The sequence below is a fragment of the Miniopterus schreibersii genome, assembly GCF_964146895.1.
Source record: "Miniopterus schreibersii genome assembly, chromosome: 20".
Classification (NCBI taxonomy): Eukaryota; Metazoa; Chordata; class Mammalia; order Chiroptera; family Miniopteridae; genus Miniopterus; species Miniopterus schreibersii.
The window spans coordinates 2,419,321-2,446,094 of record NC_138122.1 but is presented as its reverse complement, the minus strand read 5'-3'; the positions used below and the strand labels follow the sequence as shown (position 1 = coordinate 2,446,094).

General features: G+C 44.0%; 1 protein-coding gene across 2 annotated transcripts in view; it reads left to right on the top strand.

The window, feature by feature from the left end:
- Nucleotides 1-18,372, top strand: part of UBASH3B (ubiquitin associated and SH3 domain containing B) — a 131,808-nt gene extending 113,436 nt beyond the window's left edge. For both annotated transcript variants that reach the window (XM_081122729.1, XM_081122730.1), the window contains exons 10-14: nt 1,026-1,118; nt 2,338-2,482; nt 14,305-14,408; nt 16,165-16,274; nt 17,442-18,372. In XM_081122729.1, coding sequence (XP_080978855.1) covers nt 1,026-1,118; nt 2,338-2,482; nt 14,305-14,408; nt 16,165-16,274; nt 17,442-17,579 — 590 coding nt within the window. In that variant the 3' untranslated portion in view covers nt 17,580-18,372. The remainder of the gene's footprint in view (nt 1-1,025; nt 1,119-2,337; nt 2,483-14,304; nt 14,409-16,164; nt 16,275-17,441) is intronic.
- Nucleotides 18,373-26,774: the final 8,402 nt, after the last annotated feature.

The following is a 26,774-nucleotide window of genomic DNA, read 5'->3' as shown; positions in this document are numbered from 1 at the left end:
CTGATGGCTGCCAGAGGGGTGGTGGTTTGAGGGGACTGGGTGGAAAAGGTGAAGGGATTGAGAAGTCCAGATTGGTGGTTACAAAACAGTCTTGAGGATGTAAAGTATAGATAGGAAACATAGTCAATAATATTGTAATAACTGTGTGCAGTGCTGGGTGGGTGCAAGAAATATCTGGGGAACACTTTGTAAAATGTATGGTTGTCTAACACTATGCTGTACACCTGAAACTAATGCAAATTGATATTGAATGTAAACCTTAATTGAAAAACAAAATTTAAAAAGACTAACTGATTTCACCCTTTTAACTAAATGATAAAAGAATCATGGGAGCAAAAAAAGACACACGAAGGGGAAGAGGGTGAGCTGAGACCCGAGTCACAGCCAGCTGGGTGAAGGGGGAGGGGAGGGAGGCAGTTCCCGGGGAAGAGCAGCGTAAAGTCAGGGAAGGGAAGCAGCACTGGGAGTGTGGAGGAAACAGCCTGTCTTGTTTCTCGACTGTAGATCGTGAGTGGGGAGCAGGTGAGGCTGGAAGATGAATGAAGGCAAGTCTGTGGAAGACCTTGACCACTATTAAAGTGTTTGGACTTTACCCAGTGGAGGGAAGAAGTGGATTCCACGAGGAGAGTGTTGAATTACCGGGTCCAAGAACATGACAAGTTGAAACCTTGTTTAGCACATAAAATTAAGTCAAGACCTAATTTCCAGAATATAAACCCTACTTTTATCACCAACGTGAAATCAGAGCATTATCCTGGTTCTAGATCTCTCCTTGGTGGACGTTTTGCCACTTGTTAGCACCAGAGAGAGGAAAGAAAAAGACAAGGAGTCTTTTGGCTTCTTTTCCTAGAAACAGACCTCTCTCTATGAAGGGATTTGTTGGAAACAAAGGAGGCAGAAGCTGCTGGCGTTACGTGATCCCTCCCTGAAAAAGAGAGGTTAGCAGGGTCTCCTGCCTCCTCTCCCACACTGAGGGTCCAGCTGAGGCTGAGCCCATCAGGTTGATCCTTTGGTTTTCTTTGCAGGCGAAGCCTTATTAGAAAGTAACACCATCATTGACCACGTCTATTGTTCCCCATCCCTGCGCTGCGTTCAGACTGCGCACAACATCTTGAAAGGTAAGACTTGGTAAAGGTCAGCGAGTCCATCCTTCTGTCTCCAGGCTGCCCTACACCTCAGTTGTCCTAGACTCGTGGGACATTAGCCCAGTGACAGCTTCAAGTTGGGGAGTTTTAGCAATGATTCTTTTGGAAGATGTCTCTACAAGAGTCCCCAAACCATATTCTAGCAGCATAAGTGTAATCAAAGAAAGCATACAAATAATTTTTTTTCTTGAAAATTTTTCTTGGTGAGTTGTAGGCATGTAGAGTACTGTTGTCTGGCAATAATTCGGAGCCTGGAGCACAGGGACGGTGAGGTCACTCTCCCAGGGTGCCGTGCGCCTCCTTTCCCGGGGGCAGTGGCTCTCCAAGGGTCCTGCACATCACGTTTCTTTAGGGGAATGACTCTAACAGCACCCCTGCTATACAGGTACTCAACTTTCACCCTAAAATCCACGGAAGCTCGAGTTCTAGGAATCACCTTTCCATTTCACTGGAAAGAAAACTGAGAGAAACAACGTTGGACTGTACTTACACCAGACAAACGAAGGGCCAGAAATAGCCGACCCAGCAAAGAATTTGCATTGTATTTGAGACTCCTGTTGTTTAGTCTTAAGTAAACCAGAATATATTTACATATGTAAATGCATTATGTATTAAATTTGCATAGAAAAACTTGGCTTAGGGCACTATAAAGAGAGTTAAGCAGGGACAATTCCTACTCTGCGGGTCATTACACTTTGATAAAACATGAAGCTGTGTCCTGGCACTTGTAAGTATTCAACACGGGATATTCTGATAGAGAAAATGAATAATTTACACGACATTCAAATACAGTGTAAGCTGTTGTAGACTGTGGATGCTAAGAGAATCTCCGAAGTTTCTTCATGAGGCTTCTTGGAACTTACTTTAGAAAAAGGAATTGTTGTAAGCACAGCACTGTGTGAGTTACGAGGGCAATGACTGTGGTTTTTCCAAAACCACACACCCCTTCAAGCCAGCGTGCATCCTGTTCCGGTGCTGTGGCCTCAGTGTTACACTCATATATCTGTAACTCACCAAGATGAAAAACCCGGTCCAAACGCACATGCTCCCACTTTCTTTTGTCTGTATATAGTATCCGGTTGAAAAGAGGGTGGAAGATTGACCAGGATTTTATAACCATTTGGCCTCTACTCACTTTTTCACTGAGAACATAATGGCGTTTCCTTCACCTTCATTTTCTCTCACCTCCAAGGTTTACAACAAGAAAACCACTTGAAGATCCGTGTAGAGCCTGGCTTATTTGAGTGGACAAAATGGGTCCCTGGGAGCACGTTGCCTGCGTGGATACCTCCGTCAGAGTTAGCTGCGGCCAACCTGAGTGTTGATACAACCTACAGGTAACCCTCTGAGCCGCTGTCTCCTGGGCCGATGTGGAAGGACGTCCCTCGCAGGCCAGGCTGCAAAGGAAGGGAAGGGCCAGACCACCCGCAGGAGTTACCATGTTGCTAGAAGGCAGGCTATGGTTTCAAACACCAAAGCTGCAGGAAGCCAGAATTCCCTTGTGTCTGCCTTACTCTAGATTATACCCCCACATGTTGGGTTTTCCTGACTTGATTCTACCTCTCCCAGGGAGAGAAACACTGTGCGTGCCAGGAGCAGCCCCAGCCAGTGGGGAGGCACCTCCAGCAGCTTGCTGGGAGATAAGGGAGATGACCACATCTTACCTTAAATTGTCCTATTTAATTGTTCAAAGCAGCTTTTATTGATTTTAGAAAGAGGAAGGGGGAGAGAGAGAGAAAAATATCAATGTCAGAGAAACATGGTTCAGTTGCCCCCCGCATGCACCCCAACTGGGGATCAAACCTGCACCTGTGTATGTGCCCTGACCAGGAATCGAGCCTGCCACCTTCTGGTGCACAGGATGACTCTCCGACCAACTGAACCACACCAGCCATGGCTCAAAGCATTTTTAATTCTCTTTATCTCATTTATTATTGCCATAACCCTAGAATGTACACAAGCCACTTTTATGTATAAGAGAATGCAAGTGGCTTTTCCTGAAAGTATACATTGAGTGGACACATATCACAGTAATAACAACAATAACTCTTATTGGTCATTTTCTGCATGTGAAGCACTGTGTAATCTCCTTTAGCGTCTTCCCTTTCCCAGTCCTTTGCTTTTTTCCCACTGCACCAGACTGTGCTAGGGTTAAAAAGAAGTGTTTGTACATTGCTCACGAGTGAATAACCCACATGTAAATAATTCAGGATTGACAATAATAATATAGTTACATTAACTGTCAGAAATCCCTGCGGACATTTGTATATTGTCTTTGAGAGGGCCAGCTAGTCACAACTGCTATAGTGGGAAATTAAGTTCATATACTTTGGAATTTGGAACAAGTGACCAATATAAGCAGAGATTTCTTCCTTGTGATATCTCTTGACCTCTCGTTTCAAAAGCCTCTCAAACCGCAATAAGCCATTGAAGTTTCTGGCTAAGGTTGAAGAGAACATCTTTTCCCCATGCTTATTTTCCGGCTCGCAAACAAGACTTCATATAGCCCCATACATAATTAATGTGCACTACCTCTTCCTGCTTAAAAGAATTTGCATTCCTCAAAAATAAAACTAAATTAATCAGATTTTGTCCTGTCCACACTATGGCCACTGATTTTTTTATTCTTTGAGGAAAACAGCAATGAAATATTGTCCCCATGCCAACAATCATCATCTTTTTGGCCTGGAAAGAGGGTGAATTAACTGCCAACACTGGTAAAATGATTTTCTTCACCACCCAGCACCTCCCAGCCCAACTTGGGCCCGCTATGTCTTCAGCTTTTTTCTTAAGTGGGTCCTGCAATTCTTCCCAAGCTGATTTACAGATGTCTCCAGAATAATTCTTTCTGAGCCTTTGAACACATGCAGGCACACACCCAGGCACACACAGATACCCAGCCACACCTAGACACCCAGGCACACATACACAGGTACAGACACACACCCAGGCACACACAGACCACATACACAGGCACACACAGACTACATACACAGGCACACACAGGCACACACCCAGGCACACATAGACCACATACACAGGCCCACACAGACACACACCCCGTCAGCAGTCCAAGCAGAGTGATGAATGTCAGGACCCTGGGAGTCAGAACATGGTCCTTATTGCACATTTTCTTTTCCTCTAGAGAAAATAAAAATTCAATCATTTTGTGTTTAAGAGGGGAAAAAAGCCCCTAATTGTATAAATCAGTTGTGAAAGTCAGTAATTTACCACATGCTTTTACCACAAAATTGAGGTAAGTTTTCTCTGAAATTAGTTATGTGGGAGTGGGCCTTGGAAGCAGGCAGAGGTGCAGATGACTGAAGAGGCACAGTGAAGGTGAGGACTGCTGGCCAGGGCCTTACAGATCAAGCAAGATCTGTTTGAAGAGCCCTGCCACCTTAGAACAGGAGGGAGGCAGGACTGAAGCCAGGTGAAGGGAAATGCACCAGGCTGGTGACTAATATCCAAATGTCACGTCATCCCCAGGCAGCAAGACCCAGCCTGTGCGCGGGGTGTAGAAAGCATCCCCAGTCTTAGGGAGCTGGGCCCCAAGGAGCAAGGCAGAAAAAATATATGTACAGCAGTTGGATGGAGCTTCAGAATGGGGTCCTGGCTGGACGGAGTAGGAAATGGGGGAGGCGTGGATCTGGAGTGATAGAGGGGCAATGACTCAAGCTTTGATGTGGGGCTCAAGGCAGAAGCCCAGACCCAAGTAAAGTGAGGCGGACAGAGTTTACTGGGGAAACTAATGTTGTAGGGATGGTGCCTGAGTACCCAGAGCTCAGGGTTCTGGGTCTAGTTGGTGTTTGGAGGCCCACCTGACTCTGGGTACAGCACGTGTGTCCTGCAGGTGTGGCTAGAGCATGACACATGCCGCTGACGGGTGAGAAATATTTGACTCTGTCCCATGCCCATCAGGACTGGTGGCTCAGACATGAAAGCCACTCATAGGTTCAATTTCAAGTCAAGAACTGCCAAAGGCAAGAGCTGGCCAGGAGGAACTGGATCCCCAAGCCCATCTGCTCTTTACTTACACCAGTCTCATACATTACAGTGTGGTTTCACCTGAAATGACTGTCTGGACCTTACAAAGAGGCCTTTTCTCGTGGGGAAGTGGGTGCATCTGGACCAGGCGACATAGTGGTAATAGACCTGGATGTGAGGTTTGGATGGGGAGAGAGGGTTTGTTCCAGAACAGTGAGGTGCAGCCTCAATCAGCGGTGACTCGTGCCTTCCCCAGCCTGAGTGCTGTGAGAGTCAGAGGACTGTCTCCTGGGAGAAGGACGTTTGCTGAGAGAACATTCTGTAGGTGAGGGCCGGGGCCCTTCAGGTGGAACAACATTCTTCCTCTCTGGACAGTGAACACAGGTGCACAGGGGGCAGCCCTGAGGAGGACACTGTCAAAAGTGGTCCAACGTGGAGGCTTTGATCTCAGGCCCAAGTTCAAAAATAGGCTCTAAGAGTTGCCAATGGCATAAGCATAGGCAAGTCATCTGCAGCCTTTCTGAGCCTCAGTTTTGTCATCCATAAACTCAGGATGTGCAAAAGGGTTGCTAGAAGGGTTATATTCAGAGACTGCAAGAGGCACTCTGCACAGAGCCTGACACATGGGAATCCTCCAGTAAGTCTTTGTGGTAATAATAGTGGTAGTAGCAGCAGTAATGTATTCTGATCAAGATTTTGTGTGAATTCACTTTGAGAACTCACTACCACCTCCACCCACCGTGCTCTAAATATCAAAAATGAAAGATAAGGAAACAAAAAATATGACATAGTTGTATTTAAAAACAAGATAAATATCTCATAGACCAGAAATTCTAAATAGTAAAGGGACCTAATATCTGCATTTAAAACCTATTCTACAACTCCCCAACTCATTTTTCAAGGCCTGCTTTACCCTGATACCAAAGCCAGATAAGAACACCTCAAGAAAGGAGAACTACAGATTAATATTCCTGGTGAACATTGATGTGAAAATTCTCAACAAAACATTAACCAACCAAATCAACATATTAAAAGGATCACACATCACCATCCAGTGGCATTCAAGGGTGGTTCAACACGAAAATCAATAAACATGATGCACCACTTTAGTAGGATAAAAGATAAATGATCATCTCAATAGACGCAGGAAAAAATTAGACAAAATACACCACCCTTTCATGATAAAAATGCTCAACAAATTGGGTATAAAAGAAACAGGAATCAACATAATAAAAGCCATATATGACAAGCCCACAGCTAACATCATACCCATTGGTGAAAGCTTTTTCTCTAATATTGGGAACGAGGTAAGGATGCCCACACGTCTCACTCCAGTTACAGTACTAAGAGTCCCAGCCAGAGAAATCGGGCAAGAAGAGAAATGAAAGTCATCCCAATGGAAAAGAGAGAGAAGTAAAATGTCTTGTTTGCACATGACAGGATGTATTGAAAATCCTGAGATCACCATAGAATTGTCAGAACTGCTCAGCAAATTCAGCAACGTTGCAGGACAGAAAGTCAACATTCAGAAATCAATCGTTTTTCTATACACTAACAATGAGAGTTCTGAAAATAAAATAAAATAGTCCCATTCACAGTAGCATCAACAACAATATAATACTTAGGAATGAATTTAACCAAGGAGGTGAAATATCTATACACTGAAAGCTCTAAGACTTTGATGAAAGAAGCTGAAGACACAAATACAAAGATATCCCATGCTCACGAATTGGGAGAATTAATATTGTTAAGCTCTCTGTAACACCCAAGGCATCTATAGGTTAAATGCAATGTCTGTCAAAATTCCAATGATGTTATTTACACAAATAGAAAAACCAATCCTAAAATTTACACGGAACCACAAAAAGAGGCATTACACTCCTGATTTCAAACTATACTACAAAGCTGTACTAATCAAAACAATGTACTACTGGTATAAAAATAGATGCATAACCCAGTGGCACAGACTTGAAAAAAAAAAAAAAGCCCAGAAATAAACCCTTGAATATATACTCAACTAGTATTTGACAAGGGAGCCAAAAATACTCAATGAGGAAAAGATAGACTCTTTAATATATGGTGTTGGAAAACTGAATAACCACATTCAGAAGAATGAAATTGGACCCCAGTTTTACATCACTCACAAAAATTAACTAAAAATGGATTAAAAATGTAAACATAAGAGCTGAAACCATAAAAATTTTTTAAGGAAGTATAGGAAGAAAACTGCTTAACATTGATCTTGGCAATGATTTTTTTGGATACAACACCAAAAACACAGGAAACAGAAGTCAAAATTAATAAGTGGATTACATCAAACTAAAAGACTTCTATAGAAACAAGCAACCAAATAAAAAGTCAACCTACAAAGTAGAAAATATTTGCAAATCATATACTTCATAAGGTCTTAATACAGAAAATACATAAGGAACTCATACAGCTCAATAGTAAAATGAAAGCAGTGTGATTAAAATGTGGGTAGAGGCTTTCCTGACCTGCACCAGGCTTGGTACTGGTGAAAGCTGGCCTTGGTGTGCAGCTTTGCTGCTTTCACACTCACCCAGGCCTAGCAGAGGCAACCACCAAACGTGGATTGCTTTGAAACTCCTAACAGGTAGCCCAGGGCTGGTCGCAGGCAACATTTGACATTAACCTGCACTAGAGGCCTTCCCAAGAGGCCCCAGAACCAACACACCTGTGGCAGGATTCAGACCACATCAGAGCACAACCCAGCTACCTCCACAAGTGGCACACCCAAAGGGAGCTCTCAGGAGGCACCAGATCCCACTGGGGCAAATTCCACTTCATGTGGTCAGCCTCCACACAGCAGTTAGTACAGTGTGGTCTGGGTCAGTTCTCACAGTCAGCCAGCCTGAGCGCCAACCCCACCCACAAAAGGGGCAAAAACAATCAAGACTCAGCTACCACAGGAAGGCTCACATAATTCACACAAGGGACACTCCTGGTGAATGTAGCTCAGGTAATCAGAGACTGTGCCACTGAGCCCCACGGAGCACCTACTACCAAGACTGGGAGACATAGCAGATCTACTTAACACACAGAAACAAGTACAGAAAGGCACTCAAAATGGGGAAACAAAGAGATATGACCTAAAATAAAAGAACAGGAGAAATCCTCAGAAAAAAGAATTAAATGAATTGGAGGCAATCTACCAGAAACAGAGTTCAAAACAGTGGTTATAAGGATGCCCAATGAACTTAGGGGAAGAGTGGATTAACTTAATGAGAACTGCAGCAAAGAGATAGTAAGCATGAAAAGGACATAGAAAACAAAAAAAAGAACCAGTCAGAAATGAAGAACACAATATCTAAAATGAAGAACATTCTAGAAGGAGTAACAGCAGGTTAGATGAAGCAGGGCTTGAATCAGCAATTTGAAAGACAAGGTAGCAGAAGAAACCCAATGAAAGCAGCAAAAAACAGAATAATTAAAAATATATGTGTGTGTGTGTGTGTGTGTATTTAAGGGAGAGGGGGAGAGAGAGACAGAAACAGTGATGAGAGAGAGTCATCAATCAGCTGCCTCCTGCACTCCCCCTACCAGGGATCTAGCCTACAACACAGGCATGTGCCCCGACATAATTTTTTTAAAAAATAGAATAGTTTACGGGACCCCTGGGACAACATGAACATAATAGCATCTGCACCATAGGGTACCAGAAGGATTTTTTTAAGAAGAAAGAAAAAACAGAAGAACAAAATATGAATAATAAAATGTCAATAAATGTGTACCTATCAGTAATCACATTAAATGTAAATGAGTTAAATGCTCCAATCCAAAGACGTAAGTAGCTGAATGGATTAGAAAACAAGGCCCATATATATGCTGCCTGCAGGAGACTCACTTCATATCAAAAGACAAACACAGACCAAAAGTAAAGGAATGGATTAAGGTAGTTCATATGAATGGAAACTAAAAAATAAGCTCGGGTAGCAATGTATATGTCAGACAAAATTAGACTTTAAAACAAAGGATATAAAAGAGACAAAGAAGGTCATTACATAATATTAAAAGGATCAATCTGACAAGGGGATATAATCCTTGTAAACATTTATGCACCCAACATAGGAGCCCCGAAATCATTAAGCAAATACTGATAGACATAAAGGGAGAAAGTGACAATAACACAGTTATAGCACAGGACTTGAACACCACATAGACATCAATGGATAGATCTTCCAGGCAGAAAATCAACAAGAAAATGGTGACCTTAAATGACACACTAGACCAGGTGGACTTAATTGACATTTTCAGAGCATTACACCCCAAAGCAGCAGAATATACATTCTTTTCAAGGGGACATGCAACATTTTCCAGGATAGACTACATGTTAGGACACAACAAATCTCAGTAAATTTAAGAAGATTGGCATCATATCAAGCATCTTCTCTGGACACAGTGGTATAAAACTTCAAAAGACAAAAAGTAAAAAATACACAACCACATGGTGGCTAAATAACAGGTTACTAAAAAAATTAATACGTTAACAATGAGATTAAGAAAGAAATCAAAAGATACCTTGGGACAAATGAAAATGAAAACACAACAACCCCAAATCTATGGGACACAACAAAAGCAGTCCTCAGAGGGAAATTCATAGCAATACATGCCTACCAAAAAAACACACAAGAAAAATCTCAGATATGCAATCTAACCTAACACCTAAAGGAACTAGAAAAACAACAAACAAAGCCCAAAGTTAGTGAGGGAAAGAAATATTAAATATCAGAGTGAACATAAATGAAAGAGAATCTAAAGAAAATACAAGGGATCAATGACAATAAGAGCTGGTTGTTGGAAAAGATAAACGAGATTGATACACCTTTCACCAGACTCATCAAGGAAAAAGGGAGAGGATCCAAATAAAACCATAAATGAAAGAGGAGAACTAAAATATTACAAACAACTATATGCCAACAAATTGGACAATCTGGAAAAAGTGGATAAATTCCTAGAAACATGCAATCTCCCAAGACTGAGTCAAGAAGAAGAAAAAATTTGAACGGACTGATGAAAATCAACAAAAATTGGAACAGTAATAAAAAAACTACCAACAACAAAAGTCCTGGACCAGATGCCTTCACAGTTGAATTTTACCAAAGAGAGAAGAGCCAACACCTGTCCTCAAACTATTCCAAACATTTCAAGAGGATGGAAGTCTCCCAGCCTCATTTTACGGAGCCAGCATTATCCTGCTTCCAAAACCAGATAAAGACACTATAAAGAAAGACAATTATAGGCCTATAGATGCAAAAATCCTCAACAGAGTATTAGCAAACCAAGTTCAGCAATACATTAAATAGGCCATTCACTAAGACCAAGTGGGATTGATTCCTGGGGTGCAAGGCTGGCAGAGTCCCCACAGATCAATCATGATGCGTCACATCCACGAAGTGCAGGACAAAGACCACATGAGCACATCACTAGGTGCAGAAACAGCATTTGACAAAACCCAGCTCCCATTGATGATAAAAACTCAGCAAAGTGGAAATAGAAGGAACGTAATAAGAGCCAATATGACAGACCCACAGCCACCATCATACTCAGCAGAGAAAAGCTAAAAGCATTTCCCTTAAGATCAGGCACAAGACGGGTGTTCGCTTTCACCACCCTTATTCAACACAGTGCTGGAAGGACGAGCCACAGCGATCAGACAAGAAGAAATAAAACGCATCCAAATTGGAAAGGAGGAAGTAAAACTGCCATCATTTGCAGGTGACATGATACTGTATATAGAGAACCCTAAAGATTTCATCAAAAAATTACTAGAACCTCTAAATGAATTCCACAAAGTAGCAGGATTCAACATAAATATTCAGAAGTCGGTTTCATTTTCATACACTAATAATGAACTATCAGAAAGGGAAACTAAGAAAACAATCTCATTTACAGTTGCCTCACACCAATAAAATACCTAGGAATAAATTTAACCAAGGAGCTAAATGACTTATACTCAGAAATTTATGAGACGATGAAAAAAAAATTGAAGATATAAATGAAAGCACATACCAGGCTCATGGATTGGAAGACTTAACATCATTAAAATGTCCATACTACCCAAAGCAACGTATAGATTCAATGTTATTTTGATCTAAAGGACAATGGTTTTTTTCACAGAACTAAAACAAATAATCCAAAAATTTATGTGGAACCACAAAAGACCCCAAATAGCCTCGGCAGCCTTGAGAAAGAGGAACAAACGTGCAGGTATCACACTGTATGCTACAAGTTCGTAGTAATCAAAACAACATAATACTGGCCTGAAAACAGACATAGAGATCAGTGGAACAGAATGGAGAGCCCAGAAGTAAACCCACGCCTACCTATATGGTCAATTAGTATTTGACAGAGAAGGCCAGGACATGCAAAGGGGTAAAGACAATGTATTCCACAAATGATGTTGGGAAAATTGGACAGATACCTGCAAAAAAATGAAACTAGACCATCTTACACCATTTGCAAGAATAAACTCAAAATAGATTTTAAAAGACTTACAAGTAAGATAGTAAACCATAAAACTTTTAGACTAAAACAGAGTCAGTAAAATCTCTGACATTTCTTTTAGCATTATTTTTTTCTGATATATCTCCTGAGTAAGGGAAACAAAGGAAAAAATAAACAATTGGGACTACATCAAACTAAAATGTTTTTGCATAGCAAAGGAAACAATCCTGCTTATTTGGAAAGGAAAAAAGACAACCTATTTAATAGGAGAAGATATTCACCAATGATACATTGGATAGGGGGTTGATATCCAAAGTTTATAAAGAACTCATACAACTCAATACCAAAAAAAGAAAGGAAAAACAATCCAATTACAAAATGGGCAGATACTGAATACACACTTCTCCGAAGGGGACATACGGATGGCCAGTAGACTATGAAAAGATGCTCAGTGTCACCAATCATCAGAGATGCAAATTAAAATGACAATGAGATGTCACCTCACACCTGTCAGAATGGCTATAAATCCACAAACAACAAGTGCTGGCCAGGGTGCGGAGAAAAGGGGGCCCTGGTGCACCGTTGGGATGGGACTAGTGCAGCCACTGTGGAAACAGCACGGAGGGCCCTGGCCAGTTCCCTCAGTGGTTAGAACGCCGGCCGACAGACTGAAGGGTCCCGGGTTCGATTCCAGCCAAAGCCATATACTCCGGTTTCGGCTCCACCCCAGCAGGGGAGAGAGCAGAGACAACCAGTCAGTGTGTCTCTCACGTCGTTGTCTCTCTCTGCTCCTTCCACTCTCCCTGAGAAGCAATCGAAGAAAATATCTCAGGGTGAGGATTTAAAAAAAAAGAAAACAGTGTGGAAGGTCCTCAAAAAATTAAAAGTGGAACTGCCTTAGATCCAGAGATCCCACTCCTGGGCATATATTTGAAGAAACTCAAGACGCTCGTTCTAAAGAATATACGCGCCCGGTGTTCATGCGGTGCGGACAGGAGCCCGGGTACGGAAGCCGCCCCAGTGCCCGTCGGACGGCTGCTAAAGGAGGTGGTTCGTGCCTGCAGTGGACTATGACTTAACAGAGAACGAAGTCTTACCGTTTGTGACGGTCTGGATGGCCCTAGCGAGTATTACGCTAAGTGAGAGAATTCAGAAAAAGACCAATACCAGACGGTTCCACTTACATGTGACATCCGAAGAACAGAATAAATGAACAAACAAAATAGAGACTCATAGATACAGAGGGAGGCCTGATGGTTGCCAGAGGAGAGGTGGGTTGGGAGCTGGGTGGGAAAGGTGAAGGCTGCAGGCAGCATAAGTGGCAGTTACGAAGCAGTCACGGGCTGTGAAGCACAGCACAGGGATCCAGTCTGCTGCTGTAATGACCCCGCATGGTGCCAGGAAGGCACCGGAAATATTGGGGGGTCACTTTTAAAATATGTGATTGTCTGACCACTGTGCTGTACACCTGAAACCAGTACAAAATAATAATGAATATGTACTCTCATTGAAAAATAAAATTTAAATTTAAAAAATTGACGGAAGGACTGAATAGGTATTTTTTCAAAGACATACAAATAGCTCACAAGGACATGGTGCTTGTACATCACTAATGTGCTTAACATCACTAATCAGAGAAATGCAAATCAAAACCTCACGTTAGAATGGCTATCATCAAAATGCAAAAGCTATCTGCTGTTGGCAAGAACAGCAGAAGAAGAAGGAAACTTTTTGCAGTATTCTTAGAATTGTACATTGGTGTCCCCTATGGAAAACAGAACGGAGGTTTCTCAAGAAATTAAAAATAGAGCCACGATATGATCCAGCAGTCCTACCTCTGGGTATATGTCTAAAGGAAATGAAAGCAGGATCTCAAAGAGACATCTGCATATATCATTTATGTGGAATCTACAAAAACCCAACTCCGAGAAACAGACGACAGCGCGTTGGTCACCAGGGACTCGGGGAAATGAGAGGGTCGCCGGGGGGTACAGACTACCAGTTATAAAGCCAGCATGTTCTGGGGATCTAGTGTATGTAACCGTAAGGTGATTATAGTTAATAAGAGTATATTATATACTTTAAAGTTGCTAGGAGAGTACATCTTATGTGTCCTCACCACGAAGAACAGAAGTGATATGTCACATGATGGACACGTTCGCTAAGGCTGTGGCGATCACCCTTTTCCAGCACATGCGCATCAGACCAGCGCCCTACGCCCTGACCTTACGCAGGGCTCCATGTCAGCGTACCCCGGTAAAGCTGGGACAAAATTATAAAAAAATAATCCCGTCCTTGCGGATTATTGTTTGTAAGGCCACCGAAGAGAGGCTTAGCAAATATCTGGTGTTCTAAATAGACAATGAAATCGAACCTCCGCTTTGCCTCCTATTGGCTGTGTGGCTTGGGGCTGATGGTCAGTAAAATTAGTCAAACTGCTTGTAAATAATCATGCAGGTGAAGCCTGCACTGAGTGTTTCACTTTGAACTGGTCACTGTGGCCCTGTGCACCCACAGCCTTTATTTCTGTGCATCTCAGGGCACATCTAGGTAGTGGGAATACTCTGCCTCCTTCCTTTCTAGGGAGATGGATAAACGGAATTATGGGAATTTTGGAAGGCTCTTGAAATAGAAGTTAAGAGTAATATCGGTTGCTTTGTCTTAGGATCAGAATGTTTTATTGCCTTTGTTCATTTTTCTATTACAGACCTCACATTCCAGTCAGCAAATTAGCGGTTTCAGAATCCTACGACACTTATATCAACAGAAGTTTCCAAGTAACAAAAGAAATAATAAGTGAATGTAAAAAAGGTAAGTGGTATTATTTTAGACTCCATATTTAAATGTGACCATTTCTCCATCATGGTTAATAGGCTAGTCAAGATGTTTCAGCTTACTTAATAAATAAAAAACATTCCCGGACTCTCCTGTAGGTGCTTTCATGTTAAACTTCATATTCCCTTGAGCACCTGACTCAGCAGGCATCCCGGGAACCCGCCAGCTCGGTTTCCGTACGAAGTTGCTTAGCGTCTGCGGGCCAGCCGTTCGTGCTGCGCTGTGGCGGAGGCTCCCGGTGCACCCTCGGAGCTCTTTAGCGGACCGTGGCCTTTTCTGTAATTGGACCAGGAGCGCGAGCACCCCCACAAATACACCTATGCAAGCACAGCCCCTGCCACTGCTACCGCCAGCCAAGAGGTGCTCTGTAGGACTCAAGTCTGTGTGCTCTTGGATTTTATAAACATTGAACTCAAATATTTAATAATATGTCAAACTGTTCACTATAAAATATGTAGTAAAAAAGGCAAGTTACAGAAGAGTATATACATTCTGATCGCTTTTTTCAAGTTAAAATATGTATCTTTATAGAGCAAAGACTGAAATTATACAGCGAAATGTTAACAGTGGACACCCCTCCCTGGTCAGTGTGTATCTGTAGAGCAAAGCCTGGAATTATAAACTGGAATGTTAACGGTGGGCACCCCTGGTCAGCAGTATTATGGTTGGTCCCCAGCTTTCCGTATCACTCCTGAAGCACTCGCCTCGTCACCTCTTCGGTGATCCTACCATGAAGCTACGCAGCGTGTTCTGCCAACCAGAGAGCACTGTCAGTGCTCACGGTCCACGGTGGCAACACTGGAAACCAGATCAAGAGTAGCAGAGAGCACTGTAGGCAACGAACAGTTTTGTGTCTTGAATGTGGTGGTGTTTACAAAAGTTACACATGTGATGGAACTGAGTAAACCTGATGGAACTTAAATAAGCTGTGTGGGTTGGGTCAGCGCCCGCCTCCTGATAGGGCCAGGTAGCAGGTAGGCAAGAGGTTGCCGTGGGAGGAGGCTGGCAGGGGTGCGTGGACCCTGGTGTGAGTGCGTGTGCGTCTATGTGTAGTGTACATACCCTGTGTACAGGCCCACGCGGTATGCAAATGTATGTGTGCGTGTGTGTGTATAAACATGATCTGTGAGGCATATATAATGTACAGGCGTGTGGTGTATGTACTCTATGTAAAGCTGACCTTGAATAACAGGAGTTAAGGGTGTCAACCTCCATGCGGCTGGACATCCACCTAGAGCTTTTGGCTCCCCCAGAACTCCACTAATAGCCCACTGTTGACTGGCAGCCTTACTGAACAGTGGTCTAACACATATTTTGTTTGTTTTATGTATTATATACTATGTTCTTACAATGGAGTAAAATAGAAAAAAGAAAGTTATTAAGAAAATTCTAAGGAAGAGATCATACACTTACAGTATTTAATGAAAAAATTTGCATATGAGTGGATCCGCAGGGTTCGAACCCATGCTGTGCAAAGCTCAGCAATAATTTTATATATACATGTATTCTACATTGGTAACCTCCTATGAATCTATAACTATTTTAAGATTAAAGTGTTTTTTAAAATGACATTAGGTTGCCTTAACAACACAAAGCATTTTCAGAATATTGTTTGGCCACATCGTCTCCCTGAGAATGTGTGCCTCTCCCCTGAACACTGGCTTCGGTGTTGACAAAGTGTATGTATGTCTTTATAGAAATAGTCTTCCCGGCTCTTGCTTCTTTCCCCCAGGAAATAACATCTTGTTTGTGGCCCATGCGTCTTCCCTTGAAGCATGTACCTGCCAGCTGCAGGGCCTGTCACCTCAGAACTCCAAGGACTTCGTACAGATGGTCCGAAAGGTAATCATGCCTCCACTCGGGCCCGTGGTGCCTGGTAATTTCAGAATCTTTCAGCGGCTGGCTGGTGGCCGTTCTTTGAGGCACATTCTCTGAGCCGGGAGATGCATTTATTGACTCACCCGACCAAGATGTCCTGATGGTGCCCTGTGTAGGGCACTTTATTGGGCCTTGTGTGAGAGAAAAAGGCAAGTTTGGCCTGCTTCTAGTTTCTGAGCTAAAATGTAGGGAGAAGCTAAAAAGTACAAGCAGATTGTCTGGCTTTCCCTGAGCGACAGGGTCGGATGGAGAGCAGTGTGTGGCCAGAACACAGCATCTGACAGCTCAGCTAGAAGCGGGGCCTGACTGGTCGGCCATGGGAAGCAGCGATTTAAAATGTGAGTCTGAAAGGCAAACGGGGAGCAGGGCAGTGAGACAGAAAAGCCAGGAGGCCGCCCGGATCCTCCTCTCGCCTGCCGGCCACCCTCCCACACGCTTCCCTCCAGGTGACATGTGCTCCTCCGTGCCCCAGAGAACCTTCTTCAAACTCGATTGCAAGTCTCTTCTCATTTTGTAAAAGCCTATTTCTGCGTCTGTCTTTCCATTGCTCTGGAAGCTACTTAAGGGCAGAGATTGTTGTCTTGCTTATAAGTGCAGCTCTGGACACACACACAGATAAGCTGTGAAATGCCATGGACACTGAAGTTAGGAAGGGCACAGCCTCAACTCTGAACGTCCCAGACACACATGGAAGTAAGTCAGTGAGGCTGGGTGGGACAGATTAACAGCTTCTCAAAAGTGTCCCAATGTCGACTATAATTTCAGAAATGTTTGAGCTGCATTTTTGGCTTGACTTGTAATTAGCACTTAACTCCCAGCACCTCACTTTCTATATTGTGCTCTTTCCCGGCCACACTACAAAGCAGCAAGCTGTGAACAGCTAATTGCACTGGAGGAGCTCATCACCGCCTAATAGATCGTCCAGTGACTCCCGTTGCAGTGTAAATGCTCTTCCCTCTAAGTTACCAGCTTTTTCCATTTCATTTTCTTTATGGGTTTGGGGGGATGCTTGTCTACAAAGCCCCTGTTAATTGCTTTGAATATTCCTTATTCTCAAGGATCTCTGTGTATAGGTAAAAGTTGAAGCATTAAACCTCTGTTTTCTGTTTTCCTTTCTTTATTACTCTTCAGATTCCATACTTGGGGTTTTGTTCCTGTGAAGAATTGGGAGAAACTGGAATATGGCAGCTGACAGATCCACCCATCCTTCCTCTTACCCATGGACCAACAGGGGGCTTCAACTGGAGAGAGACCTTGCTGCAAGAGTGAACCACCCCGATGAAGAGGGGGAAAGCCTTAGAAAGCCTCTGGGAGAAGTGACTTTGTGTGCTGAGTAACAGTGAAAGTCTGCACCACATTATAAGCGGCAGCTCAGATAATTTAGCATACTTCCTTTCATGCTTTAAATTCTTGTGATGAGACTGTGTACGTAAGGAAAAAAAACTTGATTCAGGGATAAAATTCTTTCTCTCTGGACTCTTACCTAGCTAACAGGGCTTTCGAGAATTGTCTTCCTCTGTCGAGGCACCAGCCAAGGCAGAGGATGTGTCCTTCCTTCCGTCCATGCGTGGCCAAGGCCCTGAGTCTCCCAAGGGGAGGTGCCAGCCCCCCGAGGGAGGATGCAGGAGGGAGGAAGGAAGGAGCACGTCCAGAAGCCAGCTGGAGGGACACTGAGCTGCCAGTTTGGTGATGGGATTTTCTTTTTAACTCCATGTTCCAGTTAGGCAAAGCCAAGCTGAAGGATTCTTTTCAGGTTATCAGAAAGCCTCATGCCCTGCAGAGTTGTTTTTAAGCTGCATGTCCCACGACCACCAGTGCTGCTGGCTCCAGGCCCCTGTCACAAGGTCGTGCGTGCGGGCGCTGGTCGCTTGGGTGCAGCCCGTCGCAGAGCAGCTGGCTCCCACTGCGCAGCGGCCCTGCCCCCTTGCCTCTGTCTGTGAAAGGGAAGACAAAGCACTTTTGCTCTCTGAAGCACTTTTGGGTACTCAGGAGGAAAATAAATGTGTGAAGTATTCAATTGTAGGAGCAAAGAATTTTCAAAATATAAAGTGACTGAATCATCCATCTGAATTGCCTGGTCACTTGTCCTTGGCCCTCAAGCCTGACTGTGGTAACTAGCTAAGGAAGTTGACGTTCTGAAACGATGTATGTTCCATGAGTTATTTGAGGCAGGAAAAGCTCACTCTCGTGTAACGCGAGCATCTACCAACCGCACCAAGGCCAGGCTGCGGCCCACCTCCACCCAGCACCTGCCAGTCACCAGGACATTCGCAGCTGCATCCTCACACCAGGGTGAATGTACGAAGTCAGGGAACTAGTTTAAATGACGGCAGTCACGATTGCACTGCTACTTGTGCTGTCAATTTTGTTTGTTTTTCTATAATAATTTTAAATATGTAGGTAGGGCTACTGAAGGAAAGTTGGGAGAACCATATCCTGTGGTTTCTCTTCACACCTGCTTCCTGAATTTAGAGGGAGTTTATTTGAAAAAATGAATGACAAGCCAAAACATCAGTCATGAACGCCCGTGTGGTGTGTGGCTGCTGAGTGTGGCGCTGGAGGGGCCCTGTGCCCTTGGAACATCGGTGTGAAGCCGACAGCTCACACTGTAGGCCCGCACAAGCCCCAGGCCCCGCGCTGTGTAACACAGGTCCGTGTGCCTGTTTGAAACGGGAATTTGATGGCCCCTAGAAAGAAGAGGGAGTGGAAGGGCACTGGCTGTGTTTGCCAGACAGCAAGAGGATTACAATGGGGATTTTGAAGACACTTAAATATGTCATGAATTTTACATTCTAAGAAGCAAATCCTCATTTCTTCTAGCATTTCACAGACAGCTTCTGAGCATAGGAGTAATTCTGCTGACATCATTGATTAATCTAAATGTTTTGACCTTCATTTGGTAAAATGCTCTCATTAAAGGATTCTCTCTATCCTTACCGAGGATGTATATTTTTCATTTACTTTAGAGAGAAGAAGGGAGAGAGAGACGTCGATGTGCGAGAGAAGCACGGATTGGTTGCCGCGGGTACACACCCGACCGGGGGTCCAAGCCGGCAGCCTTTGGGTGTGCGGCACGGCGCTCCACCAGCTGAGCCGCCCGGCCAGAGCTTGGGAAAGGTTGTAAGAGAAACATCACTTTACAGTTAATGTAACGTTGCTGCCATTCATTCTTTTATCCGTAAGGAAGTGGACCCGCGTTGGGTCCAGTTTATATTGTGTATTACATTCTGCACATGAGTAATGCTAGGTTCTGCGTTCAGCGCTCAGGATAGTGCTTGAACACCTCGCATGCGATGTCCCGGGTGGTAACAGCCCTATGTCCTGGGCTGTGTCTGTTCTTACACGGACACCAGATACCCTCTCCCTTCCTCTGGGTGGTCTTGGTCCTGTGAGGACCCAGCCAGTTTAGCTGGGCTGCATACATTGTCCTTAGTTCAGTGTGGACAGAGCCTGAGGCTACTGTCTGCATGAGTCAAAGGAGGCCCAGATCTGAAATCATTTTCTGAACATTTGAGGTGGAAATCCCTGAGTAAGTCCTCTGCTTTAATTATCCAGGTTTTTTTTAAATGGCCTGAATATCTGAATTCACATTAAATTCTCTTTTCATATTTACCTACTTAAACAACTAAACTTTAATTCCAAATGAGAACTTCTTTGGAAATCATGTTGAATTTATGTGTAATAAATGAGACATGATTTCATATTCACCCAAAATTCTAGTTCTTGATACTACCACCTGAAGTTCAGGCTGGTTATTTTTATCTGAGCCTGATGATTATTAAGAACAAATGTTGATTAAGGGGGGTTGAGGGGCAGGGAGAAGGAAATGCCAGATAAAAACCAAATGGTTTCCTGCAGAGAGGAGTTTTTATTTTAATGTTGAAAGTTATCTGAGACAAATTGAGAGGACATTAACTAAAGGATTTAGTCAGGTTGAAAGTCTGAAGCATTTTGCTGCTTGCACAGGGGTGCTGTCTGACACCCCAGTGCTAGTCATAGATGGGACCTTGGTTTCTATGGATTTAAAATGCGACGCCTGCCCCTCGGAGGACAGGAGTAATTGGCACATTTTAATGCAGAAGCAGAGTTTCCTGTTCCCAGGCTCTCATCTCCATCTCCTTAGGAGCTTTATTGCTCGCCCGAGTTTGCAGTTCTGAAGAGTTTTCCATTACATTGAGATTCATAGACTGAATGGCTGATTAAGTGGCCATCTGATGGCTGAAAGAGGGAGGTGTTTCTCACCCTGCAGAGAAGGGCTTCTTGGAGCTTCTACTTTTTAATTACACTTTAACCAAAGAATTATTTTAAAATAACCTTATATTTCAAAGATGATTTTGCAAAAAAAAATAAAACTTAAAATAAAAATGTTTTCTGGAGTGATGTCAATTTGGTAAATCACTGTGGCTAATTTTCTTGCCTTTTAGGCTGATGTGGTCAGTGGTATTTGGAATGCATATCTGTTGTCCTCCAGTTGTGTTGGGCATTACCTTACTGTATCTTTTCTAGTAGCTGCATGTGTATTAAACAGCACCTCTTATTTCAGTCGCCTGGTGTTACCGGTTAGTAATTGAAGAGCTGCAGTGAGAGAAGTTCCTTTGTCATTGCCTTTGAGAGAGGCCCCCATGTGGCAAAGGGAAGCCTGCCTTTGCAGCCAAGCACTCTGCTGCCCGGTGTTAACTGGAAAGCAGGGTTGAATTGCTCTTTTGGGTTTACTCTGAGAGAGAGAGAGAGAGAGAGAGAGAGAGAGAGAGTGTGTGTGTGTGTGTGTGTGTGTGTGTGTGTGTGTTAGAATGCAGAGGAGCCTCTCTAAGTTTCGCAGGCTCTGTCACAGCTGTACGGTGTCTGCAGGAAATTCTCCGAGGATGAGGCACAGGGTTATATGCATTTAAATTGTAGTCCTCACATGTGTGAGAACCAAGAGGCGTTAGCGGCCTTGCCGAGAGGAATGAAACTGGCCAGTGACGCAGGGGAAGGGAGCGATTTAGCATCTATTTAGGTTAATATTCACTTTACAAACGTGAAGGAGGTGTTTCCTTAGGTAACAGAAGATGCTGTTCATCTCTAAACATGGGATTAAAATGAGATTTGCTTCTCTCTTCATACTCAACACATGGAATTTTCCTAGGAAAATGACTAGCTATTATGAAAAGTCAAGAAAGGGAAAAATTGCCTCTATAATACAGAGGAAATAACTTAATTTTTAAATACATGTAATATGTTCAGTGTATGCAGGTTTAAAATTAAAGTGATGAATAGTCAAGCTTAATATACAACTAGTTCTTAAAAATGTTTCACATGGTACCACTTAGCTGCCATCACGCCCACAGAAGTGGAGAGTTTGCAGCTGTTTAACTCCCTGGACGCTGTCCATGGCACATGGGACACGTGTGCTGGCTCCTTTGATTGCCACTCAAGGCGAGACCATCCAAAGCATGTTGGTAATGCATAGACCATGCTGAACCTTCTGCTTTTGGAGGTATGTTGGTTCCTTCCTCATTTATAAGGCTACTGTATCGTTTTTTCTCTGTTATTCAGGTGTATTTATTTGAAGAAAGAGGTCTGTGTAAAAATAAACCGCACCTGTGTCGCCAGATCCCTTGTAATGCTGTGGCACCCTTGCTTTCCTGGCGGCCTGCTCCGCCGACACAGCACTGCCACCGCTGTGATGACTTCATTCCTGAGCATCTCCACTTAAGTGGCTCACAGCAGATTTAATAAAAGAAGCTGTCCTTGGTCAATGCAGAGTGATTTCATATTAAGTCCTGAGTGGTCTCTGGTCCTGTGATGTTCTCAGGTGTGACTGTGGTCATCGTTAATTTGTCAGTTTCCACTGAGACTGTGAGGACCAGAGGGCCGCTTGCTGCTGATGGGAACGGGAGGATGCTTAGCAGCCCTGTGGGTCCCTGGTCCCCTCTGAGGCATCAGGCTGAAGAGGTGAAGACCCACCCAGGGCTGGAATGCAAGCTCCAAAATGCTTCCACTGCCCCATGTGCGAGCCTTCAGGTCTCACCACTACCCCCCTTGGGAGGTGCATCAGGAGCCTCCACAGAGTAAGAATTTGGTTAAGAGAGAGGAAATCCAGCTCAAAGCAGGTTCCCATTACTAAAAGCCATAGACCCCATTTTTTCACATTCATGTAACTTATTACAGTATATTGTTACAATTGTTATATTATTAGTTGTTGCTAATCTCTTACATGGACCCCATTTTTAAAGTAATCACATGTTAGCAAATAGATTTTAAACCATATATGAAAATTTATGCCCAGGAAATGATGCAGATTTTCACTGACACACCAGCTCCTACCCTGGTAGGGTTCACATCCTGAGGAAAAGTGGGTGAAAAGGGGCCGCGCATGAAACCAATAAGCTCAGGGGAGACCTGCCTGGCTGCCTTGCAAACTCAGAGACCTAAAGTAACCAAAGGGTAGTCTGAAATGAAAACTGTCTAAAAGTTTACAGTGGGTAGTCATGTCCTATGCTGGTATCTTCCCTGACAAAGGTCAATTTTCACCTTAATTAAGCCTGTCTATGGTCTTTGTATCTACAATAACGTATCTTTGGGATACTAAAGTAATTTTCCTTTTTCTGGACCCTGAAAGCACAGGCACTGCTCTGTGGAGACCACAAATCCCATCACTGTATTGAGTTAATTGTTGACTGTTAACTATCCTGCACCCACTTAAGTAAAAGAAGTGTGTGTCCATCATTTTACTTTTCATCCAAACCTAGGTTTCCCTACTTTGCTTTCTCCCACCTCCCTAATCTATCGCCAGTGGATTTCATGTAACCCACTTATGTCTCCTCTTTTGATTGTAATGCATAAAATAAGGTGGAAAACTGCCATTCTCTGGAGCATTATCTCAATCCATTGAGATTCTGCTCCCCGGCAATTGTCGACAGTTTGGCTCAAATAGATTAACAAACATTCTTCACAGGTTTGAACGTTTCTTACATTGACAGAAACATAGCAGCTAATGCTCACATCTCACAAAATGCCAGCCTGCCTTTAGCCTTGTGGCAGGTTCTCAGCTATTCCCTGCTTGACAGATTCCCAAACTCACTTTGCCCTTTTCTGACATATGTAAAGGCTGCCTACAAACAAGAGAAAATAATGAACTTTGGATTTGTTTAACCTAAAATCAACAAAATGTCTGGTGTTTTTTTTTTAAGTTGAGGACCAAAAAAGTCTTCCTTCTGAAGTAAGATAATAAAAAATACTGCATTTTGCCAGAAATAAACATGTAAACCCCAGATGGCTTGCTCCTGGCCATGAAAAGATATCGAAGTTTATTCAGCTGACAGGTTGCCATTGTGCTGATGGGCCATCAGAAGGTCTGAGTGTCACTGGGGAAGAGCCTCAGGTTTCCGAAGAGTCTGGTAAAAATGAGTTATGATGCTGGCTTAGCTGCTTACTAGAGCAGCTGGTTAGCTGCTCAAACTCAGTTCACCTGAATAATGGGCACATAATGATAGTTTGCAGCATGGTTGTAACCATAAAACAGGACATGAACATAAAATACCTAATTCTGTTATTGGGGTGGAGAGTTCCTCATCTCCACTGGTTGCTGGTGGAAGTGGGCTTCTTGCGATATCCTAAGAAAAGGAATTTCCTGAGACTCGCTTGAGAGGATGAGGTATTGTAGAAAGACTTATTTCTGTGGAATCAAACCCCTGAGTTTCCAAGGTCCCATTTCCCTTTGCCCCACCAAGGAAGAGGATTAGCTGTGGCTTCAGCAGAGCTAAACCAGAGCCAGTGTCCAAAGTCTCTGTCCCAGGTTGGAGCATAGTCCAGTCCAGCATCAGGCTGGCTTCATTTGTGTTTCCCGCTGCAGTCTACTCAATTGCATGTGGGGTCTGCATGTCTGTGGGCCATGCAGCCCTGAAAGAAACACAGGCGAATGCAAGACCAAAGGAAACAGAGAGCCAAGAGGGAGCCAAAAGAGAGAATTTCTTTGTTTAGGGAACTGTGTATTCCCAAATTTTCACAGGCATGCAGTGACCCTGACCACTCAGGGTTAATGATCCCTGTCCCCAGGTTTGACTGACAGGCACCTTCCTTAGATACCCCAACCTAACTGTGCATGCATTCATCCCCCCTTTGTTGGACCCCTACCTCTAGTGGCCTGCAGGGGATGGACCACTGGTTCCTGAGTGAAATTGCAGCTTCCTGGTGAAGCTGCCCAAATGGCCATGCTTGTAATACCTGGCCTTTCTTTTGCTCCTTTCTTATTATTAATAGCTAGCTAATTACAACAGTATCAGTCCCCCCTTTAGAGAGAAATGAGCCTCTTTGTAATCCTACAAAGAATGAATGGGTGAAGGTCTCCATCTTGTAGCTGCTTCATGCTGTCGAGGGACACAGGCCTGCCTATCCCAAGGCTCAGAGGTTCTCCCTTGTCTGACAGAGGAAGGAGAAACAAAAGGGAAGGAGGGGTCTTCCTGCAGGGAAGAGGGATTTTGTAAAGTCCAGGTCAGTCTGATGTCTCTGGGAGGTGGCAGAGGAAGATGCACTAGATGGACAAGCTGGCATCCTTGCGGTATTCTAGAGGTGACAAGCTTGACGAGTTGGTTAAAAGGCATAATTCAAAAGTGAGGAGACTTACGGCAACTAAAGGCCCAGTGAGAGGTAAAAACCCACGTGATAAAGGGAAAGGTGAACTTCCCAATGTTCTAGATCAGGTTGGAGAAGTGGCTTCCCTGGAGGCAGGTGTGTCGCACCTGGTTGAAGTCCTCCTGTTCACTATACTTAGTCAAATGAGGCCAAGGGGCATAGTCTAAGACTTTCCCTGAGAGAAACTGTGGGCCTTTTCTCTCTGAACCATTTGGCCAGGAAAGGGAAAGCGGTTTCAAGTGAAGCCAATAGACCGTCCATATTTCATTGACTCAAAATAAGTCCCAATCATTGAGACTCATTTCAGGAGAAGGGGGTACAGATGGCTTCTAAAGTGAGGCCTATACTGTGCGAACAAGCAGTCAGGTAAATAAGGTCATAGGCACAGAATCCATACAAACAGAAGGAAGAACACAAGACACAAAGGCTGGAGCACACAGCAAGTCCTGAACCACTTGAGACATCCAGATGCAAGGCTTCTGCTGGAATGAGAGCAGTGAAATCTGATAGATTCCTTACAGTTAGAATATTCCTGGTGATATCATTAGGTGCTGAGGTCTGCACGGCCCACACAGGCATAGCCTTAAAAACAAAACTTTGAAGACAGTTAACTACACTGCAGCCCAATATTCATAATGGGGCATTGTGATTTTCATTGAAACATAATTTTTTTAAGATTACCCTTATTTTCAAAGAGGCCGTATTAAGTCCGGTTTTAATTTGACCTGATTATTTACATAAACACAACAAGAATGGCAACTAACCTAATCAATCACTCATGCTCTTTCAAATTTGCTTTGCTGGAATTTTTTACAAGGAATCTGTAAAATGAGCTATAGTCAGCCCCTCGGGGCAAAGAAGCCAAGCATAGCTGCCATCAGGTTTTGCCTACAATACCTGCAGGTTTAGGTCAAGTCCTCAAGTCCTTCAGGTCCCCAAAGTTGTCTTGAGGCTCCTTTCTTGCCATCTTTCATGAAAATACCTTTGTTCCTTACCTGGAAAGGTTGCCATGAACCACGTGACCAAGCAAGGTCTCAGGCCATTTGTGCAGCCCTTCTTCACCATTGGCTCTTCCAGAGTTTGCTGAGTGACCCCACAACTGGATCAGGGCACTGGACCTACAGAGGAGCCTCAAGCAGTAGGTGCCACTGCCCCCAGATGGCTGTGGCCAGGAGGGCCCTCCAGGCTTGGAAGTGTGGATCCCTAAATCCTCCCAGAGCCTGGTTTCCCAGCTGCTTGGGCCTGAATTATTATAAGGGAGCTTTCTGTCCCATCCCACTTGACGGATATGGAAACGGAGGCCTGCAGGAGCACATGACTTCTCGTGAGCGACCCAGCCTCTGAAATCAGGCTCGGTTTCTGGACCTTGGAGTCAAGAGCCTTGTCAATTGGCGCCCAATTAAATTTGATTTCAGATAAAAAACAGGTAGTCTTCCAGCAATCATGCCTCATGCAATATTTCATGTGCTGACATGCTATGTCTGGCAGCCCTACTTGTCAGGCCATGGAGCTGAGCCTGCACAGCCCCTGTGGCAGGTCGGAAGCTGGAGGGGAAGCTCCCGAGCCACCTCCAGGGCAAGGACACGACTTACAGGGTGACAGTGACTGAGTTAGTTTTCTATTGCAGCTCTAACAAGTGATTTCACATGGAGTAACCTGCACCACAAAGTGTGTGATCCCAGGAGGTGGGCGTGAGAAACGTGAAGTGGGTTCATTGGGGTGCGCTCCTCCCCGCAGGCTCAGAGACACCTGACCCCTGCCCATCGGGGGTTGGAAGAATCAGCTCCTTATGGGACAGTTTCCTTCTCTGTCACTCCCAGCTTCGAGGGGCCTGCAAAAACCTTGGCCCCT